The following is a 25,836-nucleotide window of genomic DNA, read 5'->3' on the forward strand; positions in this document are numbered from 1 at the left end:
GTGGTACCCACCCACCACAGCCCCACATGGAGTCCCACTTCTCAGCGCCCACCATCCCTGAACAGACCTGCACCCAAAGCTGCCATCCCTACCAGAGGCATTCTCATCGTGGGTGACAAACCATCTTTTGCAACATGAGACAGGAAGGGAAGTGGCAGCTCTGCTTGATGGCTCCTTGTGGCCTTGCAGCCCTGCAGTCAGCTGGGAGGAGGGCTGCTCACCTTGTGGGCCCCCTCCCCGGTCCTAACCTTCCCCCCCATGCCAGGCAAGGAAGCCGGACACAAGACAGGAGGGGAAAGGAGAGAAGACACACCCACAGGAAAATGACTACATAGGGTTTTACAAGCTGAAACAAACAAGTGTCAGTGCTGGCTGGGCAGACCCGTGAGGAGGGAGCAGAGTGGGGTCCAAGTAGGGGCACTTCTTCCAGGAGGTGAGTCGGGGCTGAGGCCTTGGGTAGGGAGACAGGCCTGCCTCTGTGATTAGAGAGGAATAATCGTAATGTAACAGAGGGAGGGGATGAGAGGTGTGAGGGCAGAGTCCTGCCAGGTCTGAGTGGAGCTTCCTGGGAGGAGGGGGCGAGTCCAGTCCTGTGGGGATCTGTCCTAAAGGCACACGGGTGGTGTGTTTGTGAGTCTCCTGCTCTTCTCTGCGTAGGTTAGAATTACGTTTGCAAGGAGATTAGATGGTTTAGGCCACCACCTCCACTTGATATGACAGGACACTGGGCCATTCAGGGAAGGGAAAGTGTCCCTCATGAGGTTTCCTGCTCTATTAGGGCCGAGCTAGGGCCAGAGTCCCATCTTGGGACTCACAATCCAGGGCCCATTCTCAGTATTTTGTTACTTTCCTGCAATGACCTACAAAGGTAGTTAGGGGAAACAATTTCTTGCCTTTGAAATGCCTGGTTAGTAACTATCAGTGACATGTTAAAAGCTAGTGTCCAAATAAGGCATCTTGAAGACCAGCTTTGTTGTTCCTCTGACTGTGAACGCGATCACTTGACTTCTAAACTCCTAACCTGTTTCAGAAGATGTGGAATCGTCTCTGTTCTAGATATTGTAGTGTGATTTCCTGATCATGAAAGCCAAGATCGTGATACACAATGAGCGGGAGAAAAGGAAGGAGAGTCTTAACAACCACAGTCTTTAAACACACACACGCAATGGCAACACAAATTAAATTGTCAGTTGCCAATAGTAAACCTGAGTTTGTAAAATACTGTGTGTGTCTCCCTGGAGTTCTGTGAATGTGTTTGTCACAGATGTTCTGAGTTCAAGGGAGCAGATTCGATGGGTGGAAGTGTACAGTCAGTTCAGAAGTGGGTTTGAAGCATGTGTTTTGAGGCAAAGGGGCTGCTGCTCCTGATTCCTCCTGTCACCCACCCAGGTCAGATCCTGTTTCTTTCTAGACAGGTGTTGCAGAATAGTGTTCCTGGAAACTTGGCCTCAGAAGCCTGTTTCTAACAGCCCACACTTGGGAACCATGATGATTTCAGAAGGAAGCTCCTCTTGCTGATGAGGTTATCTGCTTTTGGAATCCCTGGCCTCTTTAGGTCCTATTCACATGTCCAGCTGAAGGCAGGACAGCAATTCATTCTTATCTGCAAAGTGTCAGCATCTTTTCCAGAAAAAGCAAAATGGTTTATTTTTAAAACCAAACTTGTTTTCAAAGTAAAATTTCCTTTTTCCTTACAGAATATATTTGGGGATATTTTTAAAGGTTTGGGGAATTCATTCTGCAACTCAAGGCGCTTTTGTTGTCCCTAAGTTGGTCTCCTTAGTAGACTCCCTTAGTAGACTAATAGACTCCTTTGCTGTCTCCGTGAACCTTGACCATCATAATTTATCTGTGGTTTCTTTGGAGGGGCCCTTGCAGGGTTTGGCCTCAAACTACAGATTGGGAGTTAGGTCTTAGGAGAAGAGCTAGGAAAGGGATCAGAGGGAAACCAGCTGAGATAACAGGGCTGACTCCAGGTTAACTGGGTTTTGTTTTATATTTTTTCAAATATATATTCAAATATGTATATTCCACACCCACCTTCTTTTCCCTGTTGCTACACATGGAGATATGTTCTTGTCCTGCATGTGAGTTGCTTTCTTGCCACATTTAGCTTTATCTTTCCATCAGGAGCCACCTCTGAGCCCTTGGTAAAGGACTGCAGACTTCTGAGCTGCTCCCTGGCCCCCTTTCAGCATCTCTCCCACTGCGCTTCTCTCAGCTGAATAGGCTTTGAGTCCTGCTCTGTCCCCTGATCCTCTCAGCTCTCCCCACTCCCTTACTCAATAGTACCTGGTGGTAGTACCCAATGGGTCCATGCACCCTTTGATGTTATAGGCAAATTCGTGTGTGTTTGTGGATTAGAGCATTTTTTAAAATATAGAGTCCATGGTTTTTAACCATATTCTTAAAATAAGTCATGAATTGAAATAGAGTGAAGAACCACTTGCCCTAAGAAGTAACCTTGACTCAACTTTTAAGCCCAGTCATTGTGCAGGGTCTTCCATTTTTCTCCATCCTCAGCTGCCCGCTACATCTCTGGATAAGACATGTCTTGCATCCTTCCTAAGGGGCTGCAAGGTCCCTCTCCACTAGAGGTGAGGAACACAGCTGCTACTGATGTCAGACTGGCTTTGCCCCTGACAGTCACTCAGCATCATTCAGGTAGCCTGTGCTGGACACCACTTAAGACTCTATGTCTGTGGCCAATAGGATGATATATTTCAAGACCTCATGAAAATGACTTTGGCTCATTGGCTATTCTGCATTAGCCACACTGCTGCCTCCCTCTTACAGTAGAGACAGAGGAAGGTAGCCTTTAAATCGCAGCACATCTGGCTCTTAATCCTGCTGCTTCAGTTGTTTCCATAAGAAAAAGGGTGCTCTGTGCACTCTCTTGATTATGGTCATGCTGCCATTCCATTCAAGGTAGCAGCAGGCATGTCAGCTTGTACTGCAGAAAGCAGCTGAAGCCTGAAGTGGGTAAGGATTTGTCAGAAAAACTCCAACGAGGAGAAAAGGCTGGGCTTCAAGGCCTGCCATGGCCAAAAACTCTTGTGCATTTTTAGTTTATGCAATAATTGGGCAGGATAGCCTTCTCATTGGGAAAACCCAGGTTCAGTAAGGGTCAGAAGGCTTCCCCAGTCACTCAGACAGTACAAAGAGATGCCGTGTCCCTGAGTGTCTCTGATTCCAAAGCCCAGGCCCTCCGAGCCACCCTGCTCAGGGAGTCCCAGCATGAGTTACCCTGGCAAGACTCGAACACAGGTGTGTCTGGTTCTGAAGTCTGCACCTTTCTCGGGACTATGTGGCGCCCCTGTATAGTGAATAACACTGAAGTTTCCACTGTCTGAGACAGCCAGGTCTCCCTTACTAACAGCCTTTCTTGCTAGGAAGTCCTGCACCTCTGTGAGTGGCCCAGGTGAGAGGTAAGAAGGCAAAGCCCTTTGTAGGCCCCAACTCCAAGACAGGGCAGCTCTAGCCACCCTGCCCAGCTGCCCCGCCAAGGGCTTTGGGCCTCAGCCACCTGTGAGATCAGAGGTTTCACAACCATGGAGGGTGGTACGTGTGTGTGGTGGGGGGTAGTTTTCCAGTGGGCATTCGTTCAGCCAGTATGTCAGCCAGTGCCCACCCTGCCAGGCAGTGGCCCTGGGGCTGGGGTTCAGAGCAATGAATGAAACAGAAGATCCTGGTCTCAGAGCCTTTACACTGGAGTGAAGGAGAGACAAAAACACGGACGAGCAGATAAGTCCTACAATATCAGGTGATGACACGTGCTGTGGAGAAAGCAAAACGGGGCAATGGGGAGGGTGAGGCCCGTCTGAACAGAGGCCTGAAGACGTATGGGAAGGAGTCTCAGCAGTAGGAAAGAAGAGTAAGGGTGGGAAGCTCAGCCCTGAGCTGAGGCTGTGAGCAGGCGCTCCCAGAAAGAGAGGAAAGGAGGCCAGCGTGGCTGAGCACCAGGCCAGAGGCAGAGTGTGGGAAATGAGGCTGAGGACCTGCAAGGTCATGTGGGCTGCGACAGGACACCAGATTTTATTCTAAGTGAGATGGGACAGCACTGGACATGGTAAAGGATCCCTCAGGTGGTGACCAGACCCAGGAGGAGGCAAGGAGAGCAGGCACGAGGCGGCCGCGATGTCCAGGGAGCTTAGACTCCATGGAATAGGTGGGAGATGACCAGACTGATCGTGTTCTGACAGCACAGCTATTAGGATTTGCTGAGGAACTGGAAAAGGAGAGAAAGGGAAGTCAAAGGTAACCCTTAGTTTTTGTGAGAGAGCACATGTCAGCGGTGGTACCAGCTACTGAGGTTAGAATGTGGGGGGGTAGGGTGGGGGCGGAGTCAAGTATGTGAAATTTAAGGGGTCCATAAGACATCCATAAGATATCCAAGGGGGCTTGTCACGTTGGCTGACATTTAGACGAATCTGGAGTTGAGGCGGGAGTCAGGGTTGGAGGCAGGATATGAGGAGTCAGCTGCATGAGGCCATTGAATATCCTAGAATTAAGTGGGGTCCCTAGGGGTGGATGTGGATGGCAGAGAAAAGGAGAGAGCCCAACACGAGAAACAGGGCAGGATAGTGGTCTGCAAAGGAGACAAGAGGACTGGCTGCCGTGAGACAGGAAGAAATCGAGGAGAGAGGGTTGTTCTAGAGGCCAGAGAGTGATCATTTCCTCAAGGAAGGATGATGGAAGTCAATATGTCAGATGCCTCTGCCAAGTAGAATAAGATGAACCTGAGCATTGGTCTATGGATTTGGCAACTTGGGGTGGTTTGTAACTGTGAGAAGGGAGTTTCAAGCCTAACTTGTGGTGTATGCAGCTAACAACCTATGCCTTGGCTCCTAACTGCTGCAGTCCACTGCCACTATGGCCAGGTAACTCTTCTGATTGCTGAATTGACTTTGACCCACTCATCTCTTCTTGACTTTGATCTGCTATCACTCCCATTTGTTCTTTATATCGACTCAGGCAGCTAATGTGTATTAGGCTGAACTAAATCAAATTACCATTTTAGCAGGTCAAAAGCACCTGAATATTGGCAAACCGTATGGTTCAACCTGAAACATGGGTATAAAGTACTTAGCATCATACCAGGCATGGACTGGGACTTCCCAGGTGGCACTAGTGGTAAAGAACCTGCCTGCCAATGCAGGAGACATAAGAGACATGGGTTCAGTCCCTGGGTTGGGAAGATCCCCTAGAGAAAGGCATGGCAACCCACTCCAGTATTCTTGCCTAGAGAATCCCATGGGCAGAGGAGCCTGGTGGGCTACAGTCCATGGTGTCTCAAAGAGTCAGACATGACTGAAGCGACTTAGCACAGACACCCAGGCATGGACTAAGTACCCAGTAAATGCCAGCTGTTACTCCACATCTCATCCCCTCCTCTGGGAGGTGTGGCTATTCTCATTTTCCTGGTGAAGAAGATCAGGAACCGCCCAAGGACTCATGGTCACCAGCCTGCAGAGCTGGGAAGATGCTCATTCTGGTCCGACCTCTCTGCCCTAGTCTTGCCAGCATGCTGCTTGCTCTGGGGCAGAGAGAGAGAGGCTAGCCCCGCTGCCCTACCCATTCTGGGGGCTCCTGTAAGCTCAGAAACCTCCCAGAAGCCTCCCAAGACATTGTTCCCCCTACTGAGAGTTGCAGCTCTGGGAGTGACCTCTCTTAGGGGAAATAGAAGGAGAAAGGCTGCGGTAGAGCCTGAGCCCGGAGCTAGCCCAGGAGTGGAAGGGGTGAGGCATTGTCCATATAAGGATGTGTATTCCTCTCTATGTCGAGGCCCCCCATCTCCCCACACCACCACCTTCCTCCCCCGTGCTTCTTTGGGGGCACAAGCAGGCCAGCAAAGGACTTCCAGCTCTGGGGCCCAGATCTAGAAATGGAGTTCAGTTTCATCACAAGCTGATTAAAATAGACAGAAAATACATGCTGCTCTTAAACTTTTATAACTATTATTTTTATCCCCTGGGCAGCCGTGTGAGCACAAAGCTGGTTCTGATTAAGCACATGGTCCTCCCAACCCACTCCTTGCTGTGGTTCTCATGGACAGACTGACAGTTAATGGCTTGTGGTGCAGGCACAACCCCCAAGGGGGCGGGGGCGCTGCAGAGGAAAGAGGGGGCTCCTCCCACCCCTGCAGTGCTCCACATCTGCGGGAGTGCCTGGTTTGACAGTGAAAGTTGAGGGCCAGGGCCAGATGGAAAGATAAGTCCAGGGAACCTCTACAAACAAAACTCAAAGCACAAGACAGTCGTGTCTGACTCTTGGCGACCCCATGGACTGTAGCCCGCCAGGCTCACAAGTCACTGTAAAGCAGTCACCCATGCTCTGAGGACAGATGCAGGGGCAGGAAACATACAGCAGGGCCTCCGGGAAGGCTTTCTGAAGGGGGAAGATTTTAAAGTGGATTTGGGAAGGAGGCCAGGCAATGTGGCAAACAGGAGGAGTGAATGAATAGGTAAATGATCGCTGTTGCATGCCTTCTTTCCCTAGAGTCTTGCAGTGCTGCAAGGCAGAGAAAATAAGTGTCATTTCCTTTGTACAGATGTGGAAATAGAGACCCAGAGCATGATCCCAGGATTGCTGATGACAAAGGCAGAACTAGAGCCCTCCTCTCTCCTTCCTGACTCTGATGGTGCTCAGAAGCAAAGCCCACCACAACCCCACGAGGAGAGAAGGAATCTCAATCCCTGTCTGCCTTTGTTCAGGCACTCAGGGAGACTGGGCCTCTCATCCTTTGCTTGCTTGGGCCTCAGTCTCCCCATCACTAAAATAAAAAGTCTTGATCCTTCTTTACCTCCCTCCTCTGATGCCCTGGAACTCACTGGGAAAAAGATGGCGAGAAGAGTGCTGATGCCAAGGAAAAGAGGACTGTGTGTACCTACTCTGTCCTTACCTCCTCTTCCTTGAAAGGGGGGAAAACAAAGAAATGTCTGGGTGTGCCTTTCTTTGAATTGTTATTGGTGCTGTCAATGCTGGTCTGGAAGGAAGGGAAGAAGGGAGGGCCTTAGACAAGGGAAACTAGACTCATCTCATGACCTTGGTTTATGGCAGCCTCATCCATAAATGTCAAGGGAAGCATGGACAGGTTTTCCTGACTCTAGCAGTAGTCCCCGAGACCCGCCCCTACCTCTGCGCTCACCCACATACCCACCCACCTGAGGAGAGAGACTAGCAGTTTTCAGCCTGGCAGCATATTATTGACACCTAGCCCCCCCACCCAGACCAATCAAGTTGGGATCTGGGGAGTGCGATACCAAGGTACAGGTGCTTCTAATGGGCAGCCAAGGTTGAGAACCAAAGGTTGATAAAAATGTACTGAGGATTTTTCTGTAGATGACAATGACCACTATGTCCCGGGAGAATACTCAATAAGAGAAAATGAAATCATCCCTTCCCCATGGCACTTCCTGCTCTTTCATCCATGTCCACATGGAGACCAGTGTGGGGGCAGCCCACTGAGGAGACAGGACATAGACCATGTCGCTACAGATGGCGGGGGCCCTGACTCATCATCTGGGGCTTTTTGGCTCTTACGGAAGGCGGCAAAGGATAACACGCAGCTGGGGATGGCAGCAGGGCAGGGGGGATTCCTGGATTACCCAGCTAACAAAGAGTGGGCCGGCCTTGGATTAGGAGGGAAGCCTACTGGTATAATGGAATATATAGGGACAGACCCACATACTAGAGCAGGAGAGGAATCCAATGCCATCTAGAAGAAGCAATGCATCCTGAGAGTAGCACTGAGTCTGCATGCTGGGGGAGTGTACATGCCCAGCCCCTAGTTCTGTGCTTATGTGCTTATGTGCCCACCCGCCAGAGCCCCTAGTGTCCAGTCTAGCGGAGAGCACGTGTTAGCAGCCAGGATTGCCCCACTCTGGAGGAGGGACAGGAAGATGGCCCTTCCTCACCAGCCAAGCCACAGGAGTGTAGCCAAGCCTCAGCTGGAAAGTCCCACCCCCTCCTTTCTCCCTAGTACTTCCTCTTCAGGGGCAGGAAGAGGATGCACAGGAAGGGGCTCTGAGTGGGGGAGGCTCCCTCCTAGCACAGTCTCTGAAGGGAGTTCCTTGTGGGGAAAATGCTGGAATCTAGTGATAGCGGCACAGCCAGCTCCTTCTTATCCTGTTCCGCGGGCAGTTTCCCTGCAACTTGCTCCAGTCTGGTCTCTTCAAGGCCCAGTGAGGGCCTTTTCCTTTTCCACTCAGCCCAGCCCAGCACTGTGTTACCCTTGGCAATTTAAAAATAAAAACAAAAAAAGCACAATGTGAGAGTTGCAAGTTAAGCTTTATTTAGGGCAAAATGAGGACTATAACCCAAGAGACAGCACCTCAGATAGCTCTGAAAAACTACTCCAAAGAGATGGGGTGGAAAGGTAAGTATATATGAAATTTTGGTGAAGGGTGAATACATGCAATCAAACACATATTTTTTCCAGAAGGTTTCTGCTAGTCTTGTGAAGCTTGTGCTAGTCACCAGAAACAGTCATCACTGTGAAGGATTTTAGTGTTTTTCTAGATATGAGGAGATACAAGAATTGGGCTCCTAAAATTTGCTCCTGAAAATATGTTTATCTGAAGATGTATCCTGCCAGTTTTCTACACCCTGCCCTCCCAGAGCACAGAGTGCCTCAGTTCTGCTTTCCACTCTGAACTCCTTTCAGGAGGTATTGGAGGTCAGCAGCACATTACTGAGTCTTTGTGGAGGTAGATGGCAAGAGCCCATGGCAAGTGCCAGTTTGTAGTTGACACCCTGCTGCCAAGGGAGGGCTACCCCTGGCATCATCCGCACTTGGCATGAACGTGAAGGAGAGTGGAGGACAGGCCTGAGGAGTCGTGTAGCATTTCAGCTCTGCCCAGAGGCTACCACTGCGGGGTTCCACTGAGTTCACTTTGGGGAGGATGCAGAAATCCCCATGACAGGCCCATGGTTCAGTCCAGAGCGAGTGAGGCATGCCGACTGCCTGCTCAGAGGCCTCCATCTGATCTGGAGGTCTGACTGTCAGTGCTCTTGTTCCAAGGGAGTTAGAGAAAACGGAGGCCTCAAGACCCCTCCAGATCATGAGCCCAAGGGCAACCATCCTGTGCCCTGCTTCCTCAGTTTAAGAGAACTCTCTGCACAGAGCAGGCTTCTGGAAGTCCAGAATGTTTAGCCCAAGTGGGTTAAGACCCAGTGAAGGGAAAGGTGGGGCCTGGGTGAGCAGAGGGCCCTGCTGATGTGATTCTGCTGGCCCGCACCCACAGCAGAGGTGGAAGTGCTCACCAGCTCCCAGGGTAGCCTGTCCATCCTTCTTCAGGGGGACTGTGCTCTGCACTTGATGTATAAGGCCTGGTGGCACAATTGCTCCTTCTTTGGTGCTCTTGATGCCAGCCCAGGTGCCATCTGCCCCACAGCACGAAGGGCCCTCCGAGTGGAGCAGGTTGGGGAGGACTATCATGGTGGTGGTGGAGGTGGGATTTTTATTGCAATGTTTCTTCTGCTTCTTTCCCTGGGTGGCTGCTGACTCATGTTTGTTGTTCCCATTTAGTTCCAGATGCCCCCGCCAGCGAGAATGCCAAGGCCCCGGAGATGAAAGCCCGGAGGCCAAAGAGCTCTCTTCCTCCAGTGCTGGGAACAGAGAGTAAGTACCTGTTCAACTCTTCCAGGCAAGCCCAGAACCAAGTGCTGCCACTGCCTTGCCCGTGCTCCACAGAGCCTGGCCTCTGTCCTCACCCTGGTACCCCGTGAGCTCCTGGTGACCCTTCTTCACCCCTCCCATGTCTTCAGGCCTAAGGACATCCACGTCCTCTGTCAACCCCACTCAGGCCCCCCCTGACCCCTGGGAGACCATCCCCTAGTCTCTCTCAGCTGTCTTTCCTGCTGGATGCACCTTCTCCAGGGGGGGCTCTGACCAGATCAATCCCAGCTGGAGTGCCCACTCGCCGCAGAGCCCACCAGCCCCGTACGAGTGAACCTCTCCAGGTGGCCACCCTGGCACACCTGCCACACATGCACACCCCCTTCTGACATCGCACCTCAGCCTTTCCTTCTGAGTGCTGCCCCGCCCCCCGGCTCCTTTCTCCTGTTTTATCCTGAAGGCAAGCTGAGCTCCTCTGCGTGCTCCAGCCATCCGTGTGCTCCTCCCCTCATGCCTTTGCCTGGGCGTCTCTGTCTTCAGACAGACTCCCACAGAAAAGCCGTCTCATCCCTGAGTTTGTCCTTGCCCTGCCTGAAAAGAGCTCTTCCCTCCTGTGAGCCCCCGTAGTACTCAGCACCCACTTCTGCCAGAAGGCTGTCTCCTTCCCTGTGTCACGGTGACACGTCTGTCTCATCCTCCCTCCTACTTCGTAAGGTCATGGGGCCAACTCAGGGGTGCGCCTTTCAGGATGATGGTGCCGTGACCTATTCGCAGAAGGGCCTTACCCACATCTTTTGGAATCAGCTGTGGTCTAAACAGCTGAGCAGGAATGGGGCTTTTTCTGAGACTCTGCATGGCTTTCTCCCTGTTTTTGGATCTCGGCTCCTCCAGGACCCCCTCATCTTATGGGGGTGCTTTTACAGGCCCACAAAAATGTTTTAATATCTTATAAAGTTAGGAAGAAAATTAACTTTTAGATCAAAGAAGATGTTTTAATCTTTAATATTAATATTCATCTTTATACCAATGCAGTTATAAAATGTAACTTACATATATACATATATTTTTTTTTCTTTAATGAATGAAAGTGAAAGTGAAGTCTCTTAGTACTCTTTGCGACCCCAGGGACTGTAGCCTACCAGACTCCTCAGTCCATGGAATTTTCCAGGCAAGAGTACTGGAGTGGATTGCCATTTCCTTCTCCAGGGGATCTTCCGGGGCCCTGAAAGGCAACGGTGCTTAGAGTCCACAAAGATCATAAGGCAGCTCTGGCTTCTCCTACTGATGAATTATTGTCTAATTTTGTTAGAACTTTGCCTTAAAAGCTCCAGTGTTAACAGGAGGTGTGGGGTTTCCTGGACATCCCCAACACACTCTTTCTGTGTTTTAAAGAGCAAAAGACAAGACAAACTCCTGAATACCTGTGCTCACAAGGGAAGCAAGCGAGGGTAATTCACAGGCTGCCTTCGCTTTTCCATTACAAGGCAGTGTTCTGGAACTTAGTTTTATTCACATCTCATCAAAGCAACATATTTCCCTCCCCAGTGAGGAGCTTGGGTTCCTCATGCACATACCAGCCAGGCTGTCAGGGGCGGCCCCACTCAGCCTGCAGTATGCTGTGCCAACCGAACTGGAGTGATAATTTCTCATGGATGTCTAACTACCCGGGAGCCTCCGAGTATCCAAAGTGGACATTTAATGAGTTGTTGGAAATGCAGAAACAATTCTTTTAAAAAACCCGGTGAGAACGGGTTAGTGATTTTATCTTCTGAAAGGATTTCTTGGGCCTGTGCTGTTAGTTATGGGAGCAAATCAGCAGGAGAGATGTGGGCTCTTAGAAGAGCACAACTGGCAGTGAACTGGGTCTGAGTGATTGTTCTTCCCTCCTGGGGGCAGAAGCAGGGGTCCCTGGGGTTCCAGCTGGGAAGTCAGCAGTCTCCTGTCCTCCGCCCTGGCACATCCATTCCAATGAGATCCCCAGGGAAGGGAGATGGAGTGGGAGGAGAGTTGTGAAAGAGAAGCACAAGCTGGAGACAGCGAGCAGCCTCGAGGGTTTGTTGCCCTGGAGAAGTCTTCAGAAAACCCTGGTTGGGTTGTCATCATGCGCTTCTAGGGAAGGGGTTCGAAACCCTAGCTGCATATTAGATTCACCTAGGGACCATTTAAAAACGCTGCCACCTGCTCTACCCCAGACTCATTGGATCAGTACCTCCTCCGGTGGTGGACAGCTTCAGTATTTGTTTCAGCTCCTGGGCCATTCCAAGGTGCTGCCAGTCAGGCTGGAGAGCAGCTGCTCCAGAGGGAAGCCCGGTGCCCTTGCATCTCTGGTCTTGAGAAAGCATAAGCAGGTCTTCTCTACTGCCTCCCTTAAATGTGGAACCACCTGGGGGCTCCTCAGTCTCAGGTCCTTGTGTATTCTAGCACCCACCTTTACGGAGGGAGCAAGATGCTCTGTGGTAGAGGCTGAACCCCATGGTTCTTTCCCCTGCAGAGGGCGCAGGGAACGGGGCTCAGCAGGCAGTGCTGCTTGAAAGGTGGGGCAGGGCTGGCTGAAAGTGCTTTGTCTCCCTAGCAGACACACACATCTGTGATTGGCATTAACTCCAGCCAACACTGCTTGTCTGCTGAAGGGAAATTTCACTCTGTGTAGAAAAGCCTTCAAGTTGGAGTCACAGACAGATGTCTTACTCCCAAAAGGATGGAAGTGTGTGTCTCCATGTATGGTAATGGCCACATTGAATCTCTTTGCTGACCCCCTCGTTACCCCAGCCATCACCCCCTGGGATGCTGAGAGCATTAACAGGGTGATTCCTTCAGAAACCTGCAAGTTCCCTGGGTACCTGTACACCATCATGGGGCTTCCTTCCCAGGAGATTCCTGAAAAGGTAGCTGCCTGGAGACAGGAAATGAAGGGGGTGTCTTTCAGGTCTGCAACCTGAGTTCTTTTCTCGCTTTGGGGGATAATTTGTATTATTTTTTAATTACATACATTAAATATGCATGTCTTCTTGTTTAAACATTTTGAATAGTACAGTTTACCCAGTACATGAAAACCTTCTTTCATCTTACCCCTAATTCCACTCACCTCCTTAAATATATTCACAATTACTCTTTTATAAATATTCTCATATACACATGCAAATGTATCAGTTGAATTTTTTTCCCACAGAAGTGGAATTATGCAGTCTGTGCACCCCTTCAACTTGTCTTATTCTCTTAGCATTGCCATCCTCTGTCCCAGACATTTCTGATTCCATGATAAAGCCCAGATTCTCATGTCATTGAGTGGTCTGGCTGTGTATGTGTATTAGTTTTTGTCAAGGACTGGAAAGTACCTAATGTAACCAGGAAATACATCTTTCCTCTAGTGACCAAGGGAAAGCTGAGTGGTTTCCTTATCAAACAGATGGTGGCCAGATCCTTGTCTGGTGGCCTCCCCTCCCCAGCTTGAATGTTTGGTCCTGTGAAGAGCTGTCAGGTATGAGATTGGATGGTCATCGTCCACACATTGCCTAAGAGCCCCTGGGGCCACCACTGGAGCCAAGCTCTGGGGAATGTGAGGAAAAAGCCAGGCTGATTTGCCCAAATCCAAGGGGCTGGATGAGAGAAAACTGGTGAAAGTACAAGTTAACCTGCTGGACACCAGCTCGCAAGTACGGAAGTGAGGAGGGGGTCAGATTTGGGAAGTGTGGGAAGATTTCTGAATGAGGGAGGTGGTGAGCCAGATTACAAAGGAGGAGAGAAATGTGGTTTGGTTGATGAGGAATAACATTCCTTTTATTGAGGAAAGACTGGAGGGAGAAATGCACAAGTGCATTTCTTCATCACAAGGGCCTCTGATTCAATGATCTGCCCATCGCACAAAACAAGAGTTTTCTTGAGCACCTATGTAGCAGGCATCATCTTAGACACTCAGTCTGTATTGCTTCAGACAAGTCTCATTCCACTGAGCTAATTGTATTAGTTGTTCCCACTTTTTATTGCTTCAGACAAGTCTCATTCCACTGAGCTAATTGTATTAGTTGTTCCCACTTTATAGATGAGCAAAACCAAGTCTTAGAGAACTAAACTGTCCTGCCCAGAGTCTCACAGATGGTAAGATGTGGGCACTGTGAGGGCAACCCTGATCCACATTCCTCCCACACGACTCTGTGCCTTCCACAATCTCAGGGCCATCCTTGTGCTGTCCATACAGTGGAGGTACTGTCCTCCAGGGGGACAGAGGTCTGACTGCCATCAGAGCTGCAGGGAGAAAAAGGTGACAGCTGGTATGCTTTCCTGGTTCTTGAGACCTGTCAGGGTCTTTTCTGCATGCCTCTCTGGGAATTTTTTTATAACTTTATTCTGGTATAATTTCAAATTTACAGAAAAGGTGCAAGAATAGTATAAGAAACTCTTGTACACCATTTACTTAGATTCATCCATTATTTACATTTTGTCCTATTGTTTTGTCATTCTATATGTATAAACTCATATATATATATACCATTCATCAAATATTCATATCTATATGTATGAAGTTGTTCAGTCGTGTCCGACTCTTTGCAACCCCATGGACCATAGCCTACCAGGCTTCTCCGTCCATGGGATTTCCCAGGCAAGAATACTGGAGTGGGTTGCCATTTCCTTCTCCAGGAGATCTTCCTGACTCAGGGATTGAACCCGGGTCTCCTGCATTGTAAGCAGACGCTTTACCATCTGAGCCATGAGGGAAGACTTCCCTCTATATGTATAATACCATTTGTATGCTATATCTGTTCATACATATTCACCATTCACCATGTAGAGATGGATTTCCCTCATGGTTCAGCTAGTAAAGAATCTGCCTGCAATGTGGGAGACCTGGGTTTGATCCCTGGATTAGGAAGATCCCCTGGAGAAGGGAATGGCTACCCACTCCAGTATTATGGCCTGGAAAATCCCCCCTGTATAGTCCATGGGGTTGCAAAGAGTCGGACAAGACTGAGCGACTTTCACTTTCATATAGAGACAAATATATATACTGCTTACAAATAGACATCATACCCTTAACCTCTAAATGTTTTATTGTGTATCTTCTCTTAAAATCAGGACATCTAACATTGAACTTATACCGTCTAACCCACAGTCCCATATTTGACTTTTGTCAATTGTCCATTCTTCTTTCTGGCTGCTTTTCCCTCTCTTGATGGGAATGTAGTGTCTGCACTCCTGGAAAACTTTATGCACACCTCCAGCCCAAAGTGGCTCATCTCCCACATTTGAAGAAGGAACAGGAGAGAAGCGTGGGCTGGGGAAAAAGCATCTTCCACCTGTGGGGGTGTGGGGACGTGGCGGGCAGCAGCACCCTTCCTTGTCGGGCCTCCAGATGCCCCTTTACTGTGTGTGCCCCCTGCTGGGCCAGCACTCAGGCACAAGCCACCTCCAGACAGCGCTTGGGGTGGAGGGCAGGGAATGAAGGTCTTGGTTCTGCATCTAGTGGAATGTGGCCTTGACTGTGGTCAAAGCCCCTTCTCCCTCTACAGTGTCAAGTGGGGACTTTCTCCAACTGACTCCAGGTCTTTTCTAGCTCTGACATCAGGTCATTCAGTAGAATGCTTTTCTTTGGAGTGATGCAGGGTTGGCTAAAGCCCTTCACATCATCTGGTGTGTGGAAGGTGGAAACTCCAGCAAGTGTGAACACACAGCAGCAGAGACATCCATACAGGAGGGAGGCTGTATGCATGGAGTCCAGGTTTAGGGTGTTCCAGCTGGAAGGGATCTGACTGGAGTTTTGTGTGAAAGAGACATTGCTGGGGCTTAAGGAATGGCTTGAGAAAAATACAGAGAGGCGGAATCCAGTGATTAAGACTCTGAGCTTCCAACACAGGGGGCTCAGGTTCAATCCCTGGTCTAGGAACTAAGATCCCACATGGATCCCACTATCTATGTAGTGTGGCCAAAAAGAAAAAGAAAATACAGAGAGGCACTGTGATAACAGGCCCAGGGATTCCTCCTGTCAGTCTGTAAAGCTGATGATCTTTTAGAAAAGACAGAAACATCCATAGGGCACATGTACAATTAGGAAACAGGAACCAAGGCCTGTCCATCTCTGAAATTTCAGTGGCTGGTCTGGAGTAGGGATTTAGTAAATATTTCCCTTTTGAAGTATATTCATCAGTTCCCATGTTCCTGGGATCTGGAGACGGTGAAGGTGGAACACCCCTTGTGTTTTATGCCTGGTCTTGGCCTGAGCTTCACCTCTCTTACCAGTCCCTTTGACCTCTCTCACTACTATCCCAGATTATGATGCTCTTAGATGTCTTTGCCTTGGTCTCCTGAATGTGTCTCTCCCTGAAACCAAAAGTCGGTCACCTTGAAAGCATCTTTGGGTATTAAAAGCAATGTCCAATTATCTTGAAGGGTTTCTCCAGGATCCCATCTTCCTTTTCAATATGCTCTCCAGGAGTCAAAGGGCTGGAAAGAAATGCTGAAGAGGTGAAGACTTGAAATCAAGACTTGCTCGACAGGGAAAGTTGTGGGACCCTGGGAGAGAAGCGGGGTTATTTTCATGAATGTCTTTGAAAGCTGAGCCAACTCCTGGTTACTCCCAACCAAAGCATTGGTCTTGGTGCTCACGCCGCCCTCCAGCACACTGTGCGTGTGGAGCTGTGCTTCCACCCTTGGGCTGCTGGGTCCATCTACTTCCCCGCTCTTCGATCGTCTCCCACGAGCCAGTTCAATGGCAGGGTGGGTCCTCTCAGGGATGGCCTGGAGGATGCCAGTCAGACGACGCTGGCACTGCTGTCCTGGCCTTGTGGGCTGTCTCTTTCACAACCGTCCCAATGTTCTGTGTCCCGGGAGCCTGGGGCTGGGTGTTTGCAGTAACAAGAGGATCAGTGTTCCTCTGGAATCTTATGTGACGGCCTTCGCTGTGAGGGAATGTGTACAGGAAATTTGCCCAGAGATGTTCATTCTGGGAAAATGACAAATGTTTTTCCACAAGCCCCTTTGTAAGGAGGGGCTGGAAAGAGCCTGATGTGTGTGGGGTTGGGGGTAGGGGTGGAGAGGGACAGTGTTGGGGGTGCTGTTTAAAGCCCCCTGGAGCCCTCTGAGCCTGCCCCAGTGCAGGACAGTGAGATTTAGCCCCATCCCCAGATCCTCACCACCACCCCCTGCTGTGACACAGCCCACAGGGTGGGTGCTCCCTTCACATGTCACCCAACCCGTGTCCCCTTCAGGAGCTTGTGGCAGAAAGTGAATGCTTATTTGGGGAATTGTGAAGGGTTTGATGTCTATTTTTAGCTAGCTACCTAAAAAGGGAAATGTCCCCAGAGAGGCAAAGATCCACGGACCTCCCTGTACCCAAGGCTATTGATGCTACCTCCCCAGTTTCCTCCGGCTCTTCATTATCTCAGACCCTTTGGAAGCTATAAGACCCACGTTTGGGCTCTGTAAATATCTCCCAATGGCTGACTCTGATCTTTCTGCTCTGTGGATTCACTGGAGAGACAGACTCATGTGTCTTCAGATTGAGCAGCTCCTGTGGGGTGCTGACCTCCTCCCTCCCAGGGCAGAAGGAAGGTCCATGAGGCCAGGACTAGCTGGGTGTGGGCAGGCTGGGGCAAAAGCAAAAGATACCTTACCCACACAATTGGAAGCCAGCCTTTCCAGTCCAGCTCCAGGTTTCCCAGAAGGCTTCTAAATTCAGTGTTTTGATTTTGATGTTTTTATCGGGCTGCTTCACTTCTTCCAGACTCAGTCTTCTGTCTGGGGTGGAAGGCTCAGCACCTGGCCACTTTGATCTAAATTGGTGACAGAGCTAGGGGCCTTCTTCTTTTCATGGAAAGTTGCACAAGGATTCAAGCCAACAGGCTTCATCTTTGAGCATCAGAGTCCAGAGCTGTGATTAAGTGTTCTCAGGAAATTCCATGTTAGCAGAGTTCCCCGGGGATTCCACTCGTTCCTTTAAGAGGTATTTTCTAGCGTGTTCCAGGTACTGAGGGAGGTACTGGGGATACAGAAGATGAGCGTGATGGCCCTGTGCTTGCCCTCAGGGAACTTGCAGGGTATATGCGCACTGGGGGCAGGTTTCCTCAGTTGCCTTGCCCTGTGACAACTGCTGATCAAACCACCTCAGAGGGGTATGGGACCCACCTGGCAGCTGTGATGTGTGAACGAGTCAGCAAAGAGCTGACAACAAAAGCCTGGCATTGTAGAAACTGAAAGGCCTTCAGTGTAGTATACAAAGCAGTGTCCCCAGAAGGCACAGGGATCAGCAGCATCCACACCCCAAGGAAGGTCAGGAATCTGTGTTTTTAGTAATTCTCCTGGATGATTATTAGGCATGCTAAATTTTGAGAACCACTGTCATTGAACATAGAGGGCATGGGTGAGGGTGTTCCCCAAGAGTTAGAAAGAAGGCTGGAGATGAAAGCTGGGGACAGACCTCGGAAACTCTTGTCTGATGAGTTGGACTTGACCCTAAGAGGCAATGGGCAGCCACTGGAAAAGTGTAAACAGTGCAGTGACATCAGATTTGCTTTTGACAAAGATCACTTTGGCTACAGAGTGATGGATGTCCTAGGGTGGGGACAGGGGACCACAGGTCTAGGAGGTGGTACAGTTAGGCCTAGAATGGTAACAGTGGGGATGTGGAAAGAGGAACCAAGGAAGTTATTTTTTTTGATTGAATTGAAAGATATTAGTCAGTGACTGGATATGGGCAGGGGGTGGTGGGTGGGGGGCTTGGGAGAAATGGAGATGAGCAGCAGTGTGGGGAGAAGAACTGCGTTTGGTTTCAGATGTTGGGTTTATAGTATGTGCCTGGGGAGATGGTGTCAGGTAGTGGGATGTATGGGTGGGCTCAGGAGAGAGGTCTGGGCTCCAGGGAAAATGAGTACAGCAAAAAGAGGGATAAAGAGAGGAGTTTAGGTTAGTTTGGGGAGTTTGAGGGGCAGTGCTGTACCAGAAGAGGAATACTGCCTGGGACTGACTGGGAGAGGGACAGACCCTGGGCAAGGAGAGGGAGGATGCTCTGTTCTCCTTACAGGCCCTGTGGCCAGAAGCCATCATGGGGTTTGCAAAGATGGTTATATCTTTTTCTATTTCTGTGATATGTCTCTCTTACAATGGTTAGTGCAGAAAGTTTAGAATGTTGGAGTAGGGGGTGGGGGACAAAAGACTGACAACAAGAAACTGGTAAGTGACCCAAGAGGTACTGAGAGTTTGGGCATCTGGACCAGTGAGAATTTTACCTGTAGTGAGGCCCTGAATTGGGGAAGGAGCTCCAGGCACGGCAGGAGAGAGCTCATGGAGGTATAAAGCTGACCTGACCGGCAGTGCAGGGACTAAACAGATGAAGGAAAGTACAGAGAAGTCCTCTGGAGATCTGTTTAGGGAAAAAAGGAGAATGGGTGGAGGTGGGGGGCGGGTAAGAACTGGTGTTAGAATGCTATATTATCTTCTTTACAACATAGCTTAATCCTTTACAACAAATTTTATTTTTTCTCCCCACATTCTTTGAATGGGTACACTACAGCTCCAAGAGGTTACATAGCAAGATTTAAGTCACACCCCTTAGGGAGTAATGGGGCAGTATTTGAACCCAAGTCCAGGGTCAGAGCCTATGCCCATTGCGTTTCTGCAAAGGGACAGAGAAGGGTTTTAAGGCCCTGATTTGAGGATGGGGGAGAGTGTTCGAGGGAGTCAAGAGACAACAGGAGAAAAGCAGCCACACACTGGGCAAAGAAGGCTTAAGTCCTGTTTCTAATTCAGCCAAGTGTCATTTTATGAACCCAGCAAGTCATCTGACTTTTATTCAAATCCATCTCCTTTCTCATGAAATGGAAACAGTATGAAGTGCCCTGCTTGTGTTTGGCTGGGGTAAGAATCCAATGAGAAAAAGGATGATGACATCATGGATTAGAAACTCAGCTTGCTGAGTCCAGTTTTCTTCAAGAAATCAGGTGTTAGAATCCAGTGACTCTGCTTTCTAGTCCATTAATCATGTTCTCCTAAGCCCAGAACACAATTAATGGATTTCAGCAGATGGGCCTCTAAAACATGTATAGAATAGGATACAGAACATTGTTAACATTTAAAATAGCTGTGACTGATGGCCAAATCAGTTTCAGATGCTAATGACTTCAAACAGGAGATGCTCCAAATTTATTGAACAACCAGAAAACTTTGGCCTTCAGCCATATTTAACTATAACACAGAAAGATAGATATTAGCTCAGGCTCTGCTTCTGGCCATGTAAGTTTACCCACGGGCCCCAAGACTGTATAGGGGGAACTTCGGAGTCATCGCTTTTACTCTGTGCCATCTTTGCCTCTTTATTAACTCCTCACCCACGTCTCCAGAGGCGGGCACCCTGCCCCCAGAGCTTCTCCCCAGTTCCATCAGTGTGCACAGACTGGGCGGCCTCAACATCAGCACTGTGTTGTCTCACAGTTCTGGAGGCTAGAAGCCTGAGGTCGGGTGTCGGCAGGTTTGGTTTCTCCTGAGGCCTCTATCCCCTTGGCCTGCAGGGGGCAGTCTTCTGGCCGTGTCCTCACGTGGCCTTTACTCTGTACGTGTCTTCCTGGTGTCTCTCCATGGGCCCAAATTTCCTCTTCTTATAAGGACACCATTCCGTTTGGATTAAGGCCCACCCTAGCAGCCTCCTTTTAATTTAATCACCTCTTTGAAGTTCCTGTTTCCAAATATAGTCATATTCTGAGGTACTGGGGGTTTAGGGCTTCAACGTATGAATTGGGGGCTGGTGGCACAGCTCAACCCATAACAGCAGCCCTCCACACTCTCCTGCTCCCAGGAGGTATGGTCCTGGTTCTGGGAGGAACCCCCTTTTCCTTCCCAGAAGGGCCGCTGTCTTCCAGCTGTGCCCTCTCCCTTCCCATCTGCCCTGGGTGCAGGTGGGCAGGGGCTTCATGGCTCAGTCCATGCTGAGGGTTCTGTACCCCATCTGGTGCCCACTCCTGAGGGGTCTGGGAGTGCCCGGGGGCATTTGCCTACTAGTATCTCTGGGCTCTTTCTCTCACCTAGTCCTAGTCTTCTGCTCTCACATCTGTATTCTTCTCTCTCACTGTGGAAGAAACCTTAGCTTGACATTTCCTCTTCTGTCACCCTGTCTCTCTGTGTCCCTCTCATCTCGGGAATTCTTGATGGATTAGTTGACTCACTACCTGTTTTCTTGAGAATCTCCTCTAGAGCAATTTCTGACCCATGTCCTGCCCTCTCAAACTGGAGGTGGTGGTGCATCTCCTGCCCACATATCACCCGATGTTGGTCGTACCTTCTTGGTGCCTTTCGTCCTCCATCCTGGGTCACAGGGACAGTCCCTCCATAGCCCATCTGCCTCATGCCAGCTCCTTACTAGTGGCATCACCTCGGATAAGATCCTGACCCTTTTTCACCTTTCACTGTACTTTTCCCCCAAAGAACTGACCCATCCTCACAGTTCCCATTAATGATTGCATGTTTGATCCTGTAATCTTTCTCTTTCAGCTTCTACCAACTCTTTCTAGAATTCTGATCCTCGACTTCTAGCCTATATACTGCTTAAACCCTTTTATCAACCACATTCTCTTAGACCAAGCCAAACTCCTCATCTTTCACTCCCAAATTCCATATTGCATCAATAAAATTTTTCCCATTTATTCAAGCAAGAAATCCCTGAGGAATCTTTGTTCCTGTCTCTTGTTTAGCCCTTAAAATCTTTTAAATTTTCTTCCATCTCATATTTGTATTTTATTTTCTGCAGCCTTTACCAAGGCCAGACCTGGATCAATTTCTTCTAAGAGTATGGCAATAGCCTCCTAATTGGATTTTCTCATGCCCTGGAATTGGAAAGACCTCCAGAGGTCCTCTAGACTAGCTGGACTCTTGTTTGAGTCAGGATTCCCTGTTACTCAGAACAAAGACCTAACTCGCACATTCATTCTAGACTAGAACTGTCCAATAGAATTTTTTCTGTGATGATTGCAATGCTCTCTATCTGCACAATAGAAGCCACTAACCATGTATGGCTATGAGCACTTGAAATGTGACGAGTGTGACTGAGGGGCAGAATTTTTCTATCTTCTTAAATTGTCCCACCATCTTCATGCCACTGCTCTCTGAAATCAGCCCTGTGCTCCAGCTACCTCCCACCAAACATCATCCTGCTGATCTTCCACCAAACATCATAAACATGACTCTCTACTCTGGGACACTCTGTTCCTAATCAATGGGACTCTTCTCTTCAAGTCAGATCATCACAAGGGACTTCCCTGGCAGTCCAATGGCAAAGACTCTGTTTCCACTGTAGGGGGCAAGGGATTGATCCCTGGTAGGAGAACTAAAGTCCTGCATGCCACACAGTGTAGTTAAATAAATAAGATTATGCCTGGAAATGTCAGTTAGCAACAAATATGCTACCATGAAGAAAAAAAATTTTTTTTAAAGATTATCTTTCAGGTCCACTCTGTTTTGTATCCCACCTTCCAGCCATCTCCTCACCAGACGCTGCTCTCTCTTTCTCCCTCATTTGAACAACTACATCATGTTGATGGGATAAAACATTGTTTAACTTTCTGTTTAACTTTTATTTTGAAATTTCAGAACTGGAGAAAAGTTGTACTACTTAGTACAAATAATCCTTGTAGACCCTTCACTCACATTCTCCAAATACTGATGTTTTATCATGTTTGCTTTATCATATATTCTCTTTCCTTCTCTGTTTTCCACTTCTCTTTCCTTCTACCTCTTCACAAACATATACACATGTACATACATACACATTATTTTTTATGAGCAGTTTGAAAGTAAGTTTCACATATGGTATCCTCTACACCTATATTCTTCTTAAAAATAAGGACAATATCTTATAAAACCACAGCTATTTGATGTAGAGTGGTTCAGGAGGATCTCATTGATTAAGCAACTCTTTCCCATTTTTCATATTACGGTATAATTTTATACACAATAGAGTTCACCTGTTCTATTGCACAGCTCTTGACAAATGTTTATAGTCTTGTAACTACAACCATGACCAAGATATGGCTCTACACCTTAAAACATGTCCTTGTGCCCCTCAGTAGTCAACCCCTCCTACACCCACCTTTTCTCTGTCCCTATAGTTTTGCCTTTTCTAAAATGGCCTACAAACAGAATTATACAGTACATAGCCTTTCTCTTCTCTTAGTGGAAGAGAAGGATGAATCATTGAGATTCATCATGTTGTGTGTATCAGAAGTTTGTTCCTTTTTGTTGGTGAGTGAGTGGTATTTCCTCGTATGGATGTACCACATTCATCCATTCTCCAGTTGAAGGGCAATTGGATAACTTCTAGTTTTGGACAATCACAAATAAACCCACTACAAACATTCATATACAAATGTTTGTGTGAATGCAGGTTTTCATTTGGATAAGTAGGTTAGATAACTTTTGAACAAAGACCTGAAAGAAATAAGAAAACAAGCCATGAAGATAGTTGAGAATATCTTTGCATGATCACCGTATTACTACTTAGACCAGTGAATAGTTTTGTGCTGCAAAACTGGTCTGTTTGGGTCATTTTTCTTATGTGAGTTATTTGGAGAGTGTAGCCTTAAGAATGGAGGGGACCATTGATTGGTTCATTCGTTTGTTCATTCACTCACTGATCCATTCAACAAACGTTAAATAAATAAAAGCCACCAATCCATAGTCTGTTACAAAAAGGAAGGCTGAGACCCTTGGATCCACACCAAGGACTAAATTTAGCCAGTTTATCTGACATAATTTCCTTTATGAGTTTCCTGAAAGTTAGGGTAAGAGAAGAGTTAGTGAGTTTGGGGTTATCCTCACTGAAATGGAGAATGGACACTTAAGCATTTTTGAAGTGTTTATCTCTATGGAGGTTCCAGGGATCCCTCCGGAGGCCCCCCGAGAAGGGATATTCATTTGCTCGTGAGGTTGTCCATGTGAGTCTGCAAGGTCTCCAAAGGCATAGTCAAGTGAGGTCTCTGTCTGGATGAAGGGCCAGAGGGTAAGACAGCGCCCTTCCAGGACTTAGGAGCCTTGTGAAAACACAGAAAATAACCTGTGAATGTCTTTTTTTCAGGTGATGCAACTGTGAAAAAGAAGCCTGCCCCCAAGACACCTCCGAAGGCAGGTAATTGGTCGCAGCAGCATTTAGGGACAAGGGAATCATCTGCCGTGAGGGGTTTTCCCTTTGCTCTGCTAGACTGATCACTGGGGCTGTGGTCCCAGGAGACCACACTCCCACCCCGGATTCAAGCTCTGCAATAGTTAGGCTGAATTTTCCCTGAGTTTCTGCAAGTCTGTGTCCTCCACCCTCTTCACTACTTGCCTTTTCTCCTTCTCTCCTGGCATAAAGCCTGCTCACCCCTCTGTCCTCCAGTATGCCCTTGTGGAAATGATCCACTTTGTGCTGTTCTCGTGGTCTGCTCTGTAGGTCCCTGTCATAGGAAGCACTGTCTGTTTTCCATGGAAAGACATTTGAGGATGTGAACCAGTTTGAGCCTGTTAGCTAGAGTGACCTGGATGTTAGATGGCAAGGCACTACATAGTTAAGAAAGGAGTTAAGATATAAGATTCAAAAACTTAGGGGAAATCACAAATACCAGAGCAACCAACCAGCAGAGAGTCATGCCGTATCGGTCACTTCTGTTGGAATCAGGATCAAGAGACCAACAGAACTAGCAGGTCCGTTAGCCTAAGTATGTGGAGCAGAGGTCACTGCCCTCAGTCTCACCCTGAAGGCTCCAGAAGGTGAGAGAGGAGACACAGACCAGCGTGACCAGAAGCGTCAGATGGTATCAGAACACTTGAGGTTCCTTCTTCCTCGAGCTCACTCTCCCTCTTGTCCTCCCCCAGCCATGCCGCCTCAGATCATCCAGTTTCCTGAGGACCAGAAGGTGCGAGCAGGAGAGTCTGTGGAGCTGTTTGGTAAGGTGACCGGCACCCAGCCCATCACCTGTACCTGGATGAAGTTCCGAAAGCAGGTCAGTACCGGAGGGCAGTGGCCCAAGAATAACCCGCACAAATTCCAGAGCAACTCTGGGCCAGAGGGAATGAGAAACGCTGTGATGGAGGCAGCATCACTGTTCATCAAGGGGGCCTTAGACATGGGAGAGCCCCTCACCACCATCACCCACCCACCAAATTTGAGCTCTTAATAACCTTTTCTTCAGCACCTGGCAAGAATGCCTGTTTTATAGACAATTTGTGCGATAGAGTATGAAGGGCATAATAGAACAAACCATCCATGGCTCCCACCTGATTTTGATATCTCTGCCTAGAATTCTACTCGGAGTCAGGAAAATCAAACCAGTGACCTGAATGATCTCTCAGACCCCTGAGCTTTCTGTGATTCTGTGCCAGCTTACTGAGCCCTATCTGTGGCAACCACTTAGACTTACCATGTGCTGGAGAGATAAAAGTGCGTCTGAGTATTTGAGTAGATGACTTGTACGTTAAACAGAATTTTGGCTTCCTGACCCAGAAATCTAACTATCATTTATAAGAACAGTCCTATGGGAAAATGTTTAAATTTCCAAATAACTGGTTCCTTTTAAAGGAGCTTGAGGAGCTTATCCATTCCTCCAGTCCCACACTGGCAATGTGTACCCACATGCTAGAATGGCGGGCTGGCCCTGGGTCTGGAACTCCACAGAAGGTGTGATGACTTCTTGAAGCCTCTGTTGCTCCATTCCTAACCCATTCAAACTGTCCTAAGGCCCAGAGGTGGGAGGCTTGTACTGGGGAAGAAAGAAGGGTTGTTCTCAAAAGACAAGAAGAGAAGCTGGCCTTCTCCCAAAGCGTGTTTGCTTGGGTTTTGTCTGGGTTAGTGATGTCTGAAGTGAGATGCAAATCTTAACCCTCTTCAGAGACATTTAGCCGAGTCCCAGCTCCATCCAACAGAACTTTCTGTAGTGATGTAATTGTTCTGTATCTGTTATCCAGTATGGTAGCCACTAAATTCATGTGGCTATTGAGCTTGTGAAATGTGACTACTGCAATTGAGAAACTGAATTTTACATTTCAGTTAGTTAAAAATGGTTATAACAGTTTTCTAGAGATAGAGTTCACACATCAGGAAATTCACCCTTTTAAAGTGTACATATATTCACAAGGTTGTGTAACTATAACAATTTTCTAATTCCAGAACATTTTTATCACCTCAAAAGGAAAGCCCAGATCCATTAGCAGTCATTTCTTCCCTTCCCCCAGACTCTGGTGACCCTAACCTATTTTCTGTCTCTAAGGAT

General features: G+C 48.4%; 1 protein-coding gene across 6 annotated transcripts in view; it reads left to right on the top strand.

Moving 5' to 3' along the window:
* The window catches only part of MYLK (myosin light chain kinase), a 280,134-nt gene that overhangs the window by 204,872 nt on the left and 49,426 nt on the right, over positions 1-25,836 (top strand). For all 6 annotated transcript variants that reach the window (XM_061166997.1, XM_061166994.1, XM_061166999.1 and 3 more), the window contains 3 exons: positions 9,530-9,622; positions 23,667-23,717; positions 24,443-24,570. In XM_061166997.1, coding sequence (XP_061022980.1) covers positions 9,530-9,622; positions 23,667-23,717; positions 24,443-24,570 — 272 coding nt within the window. The remainder of the gene's footprint in view (positions 1-9,529; positions 9,623-23,666; positions 23,718-24,442; positions 24,571-25,836) is intronic.

The sequence above is a fragment of the Dama dama genome, chromosome 19 (genome assembly GCF_033118175.1).
Source record: "Dama dama isolate Ldn47 chromosome 19, ASM3311817v1, whole genome shotgun sequence".
In the NCBI taxonomy this organism is placed as follows: Eukaryota; Metazoa; Chordata; class Mammalia; order Artiodactyla; family Cervidae; genus Dama; species Dama dama.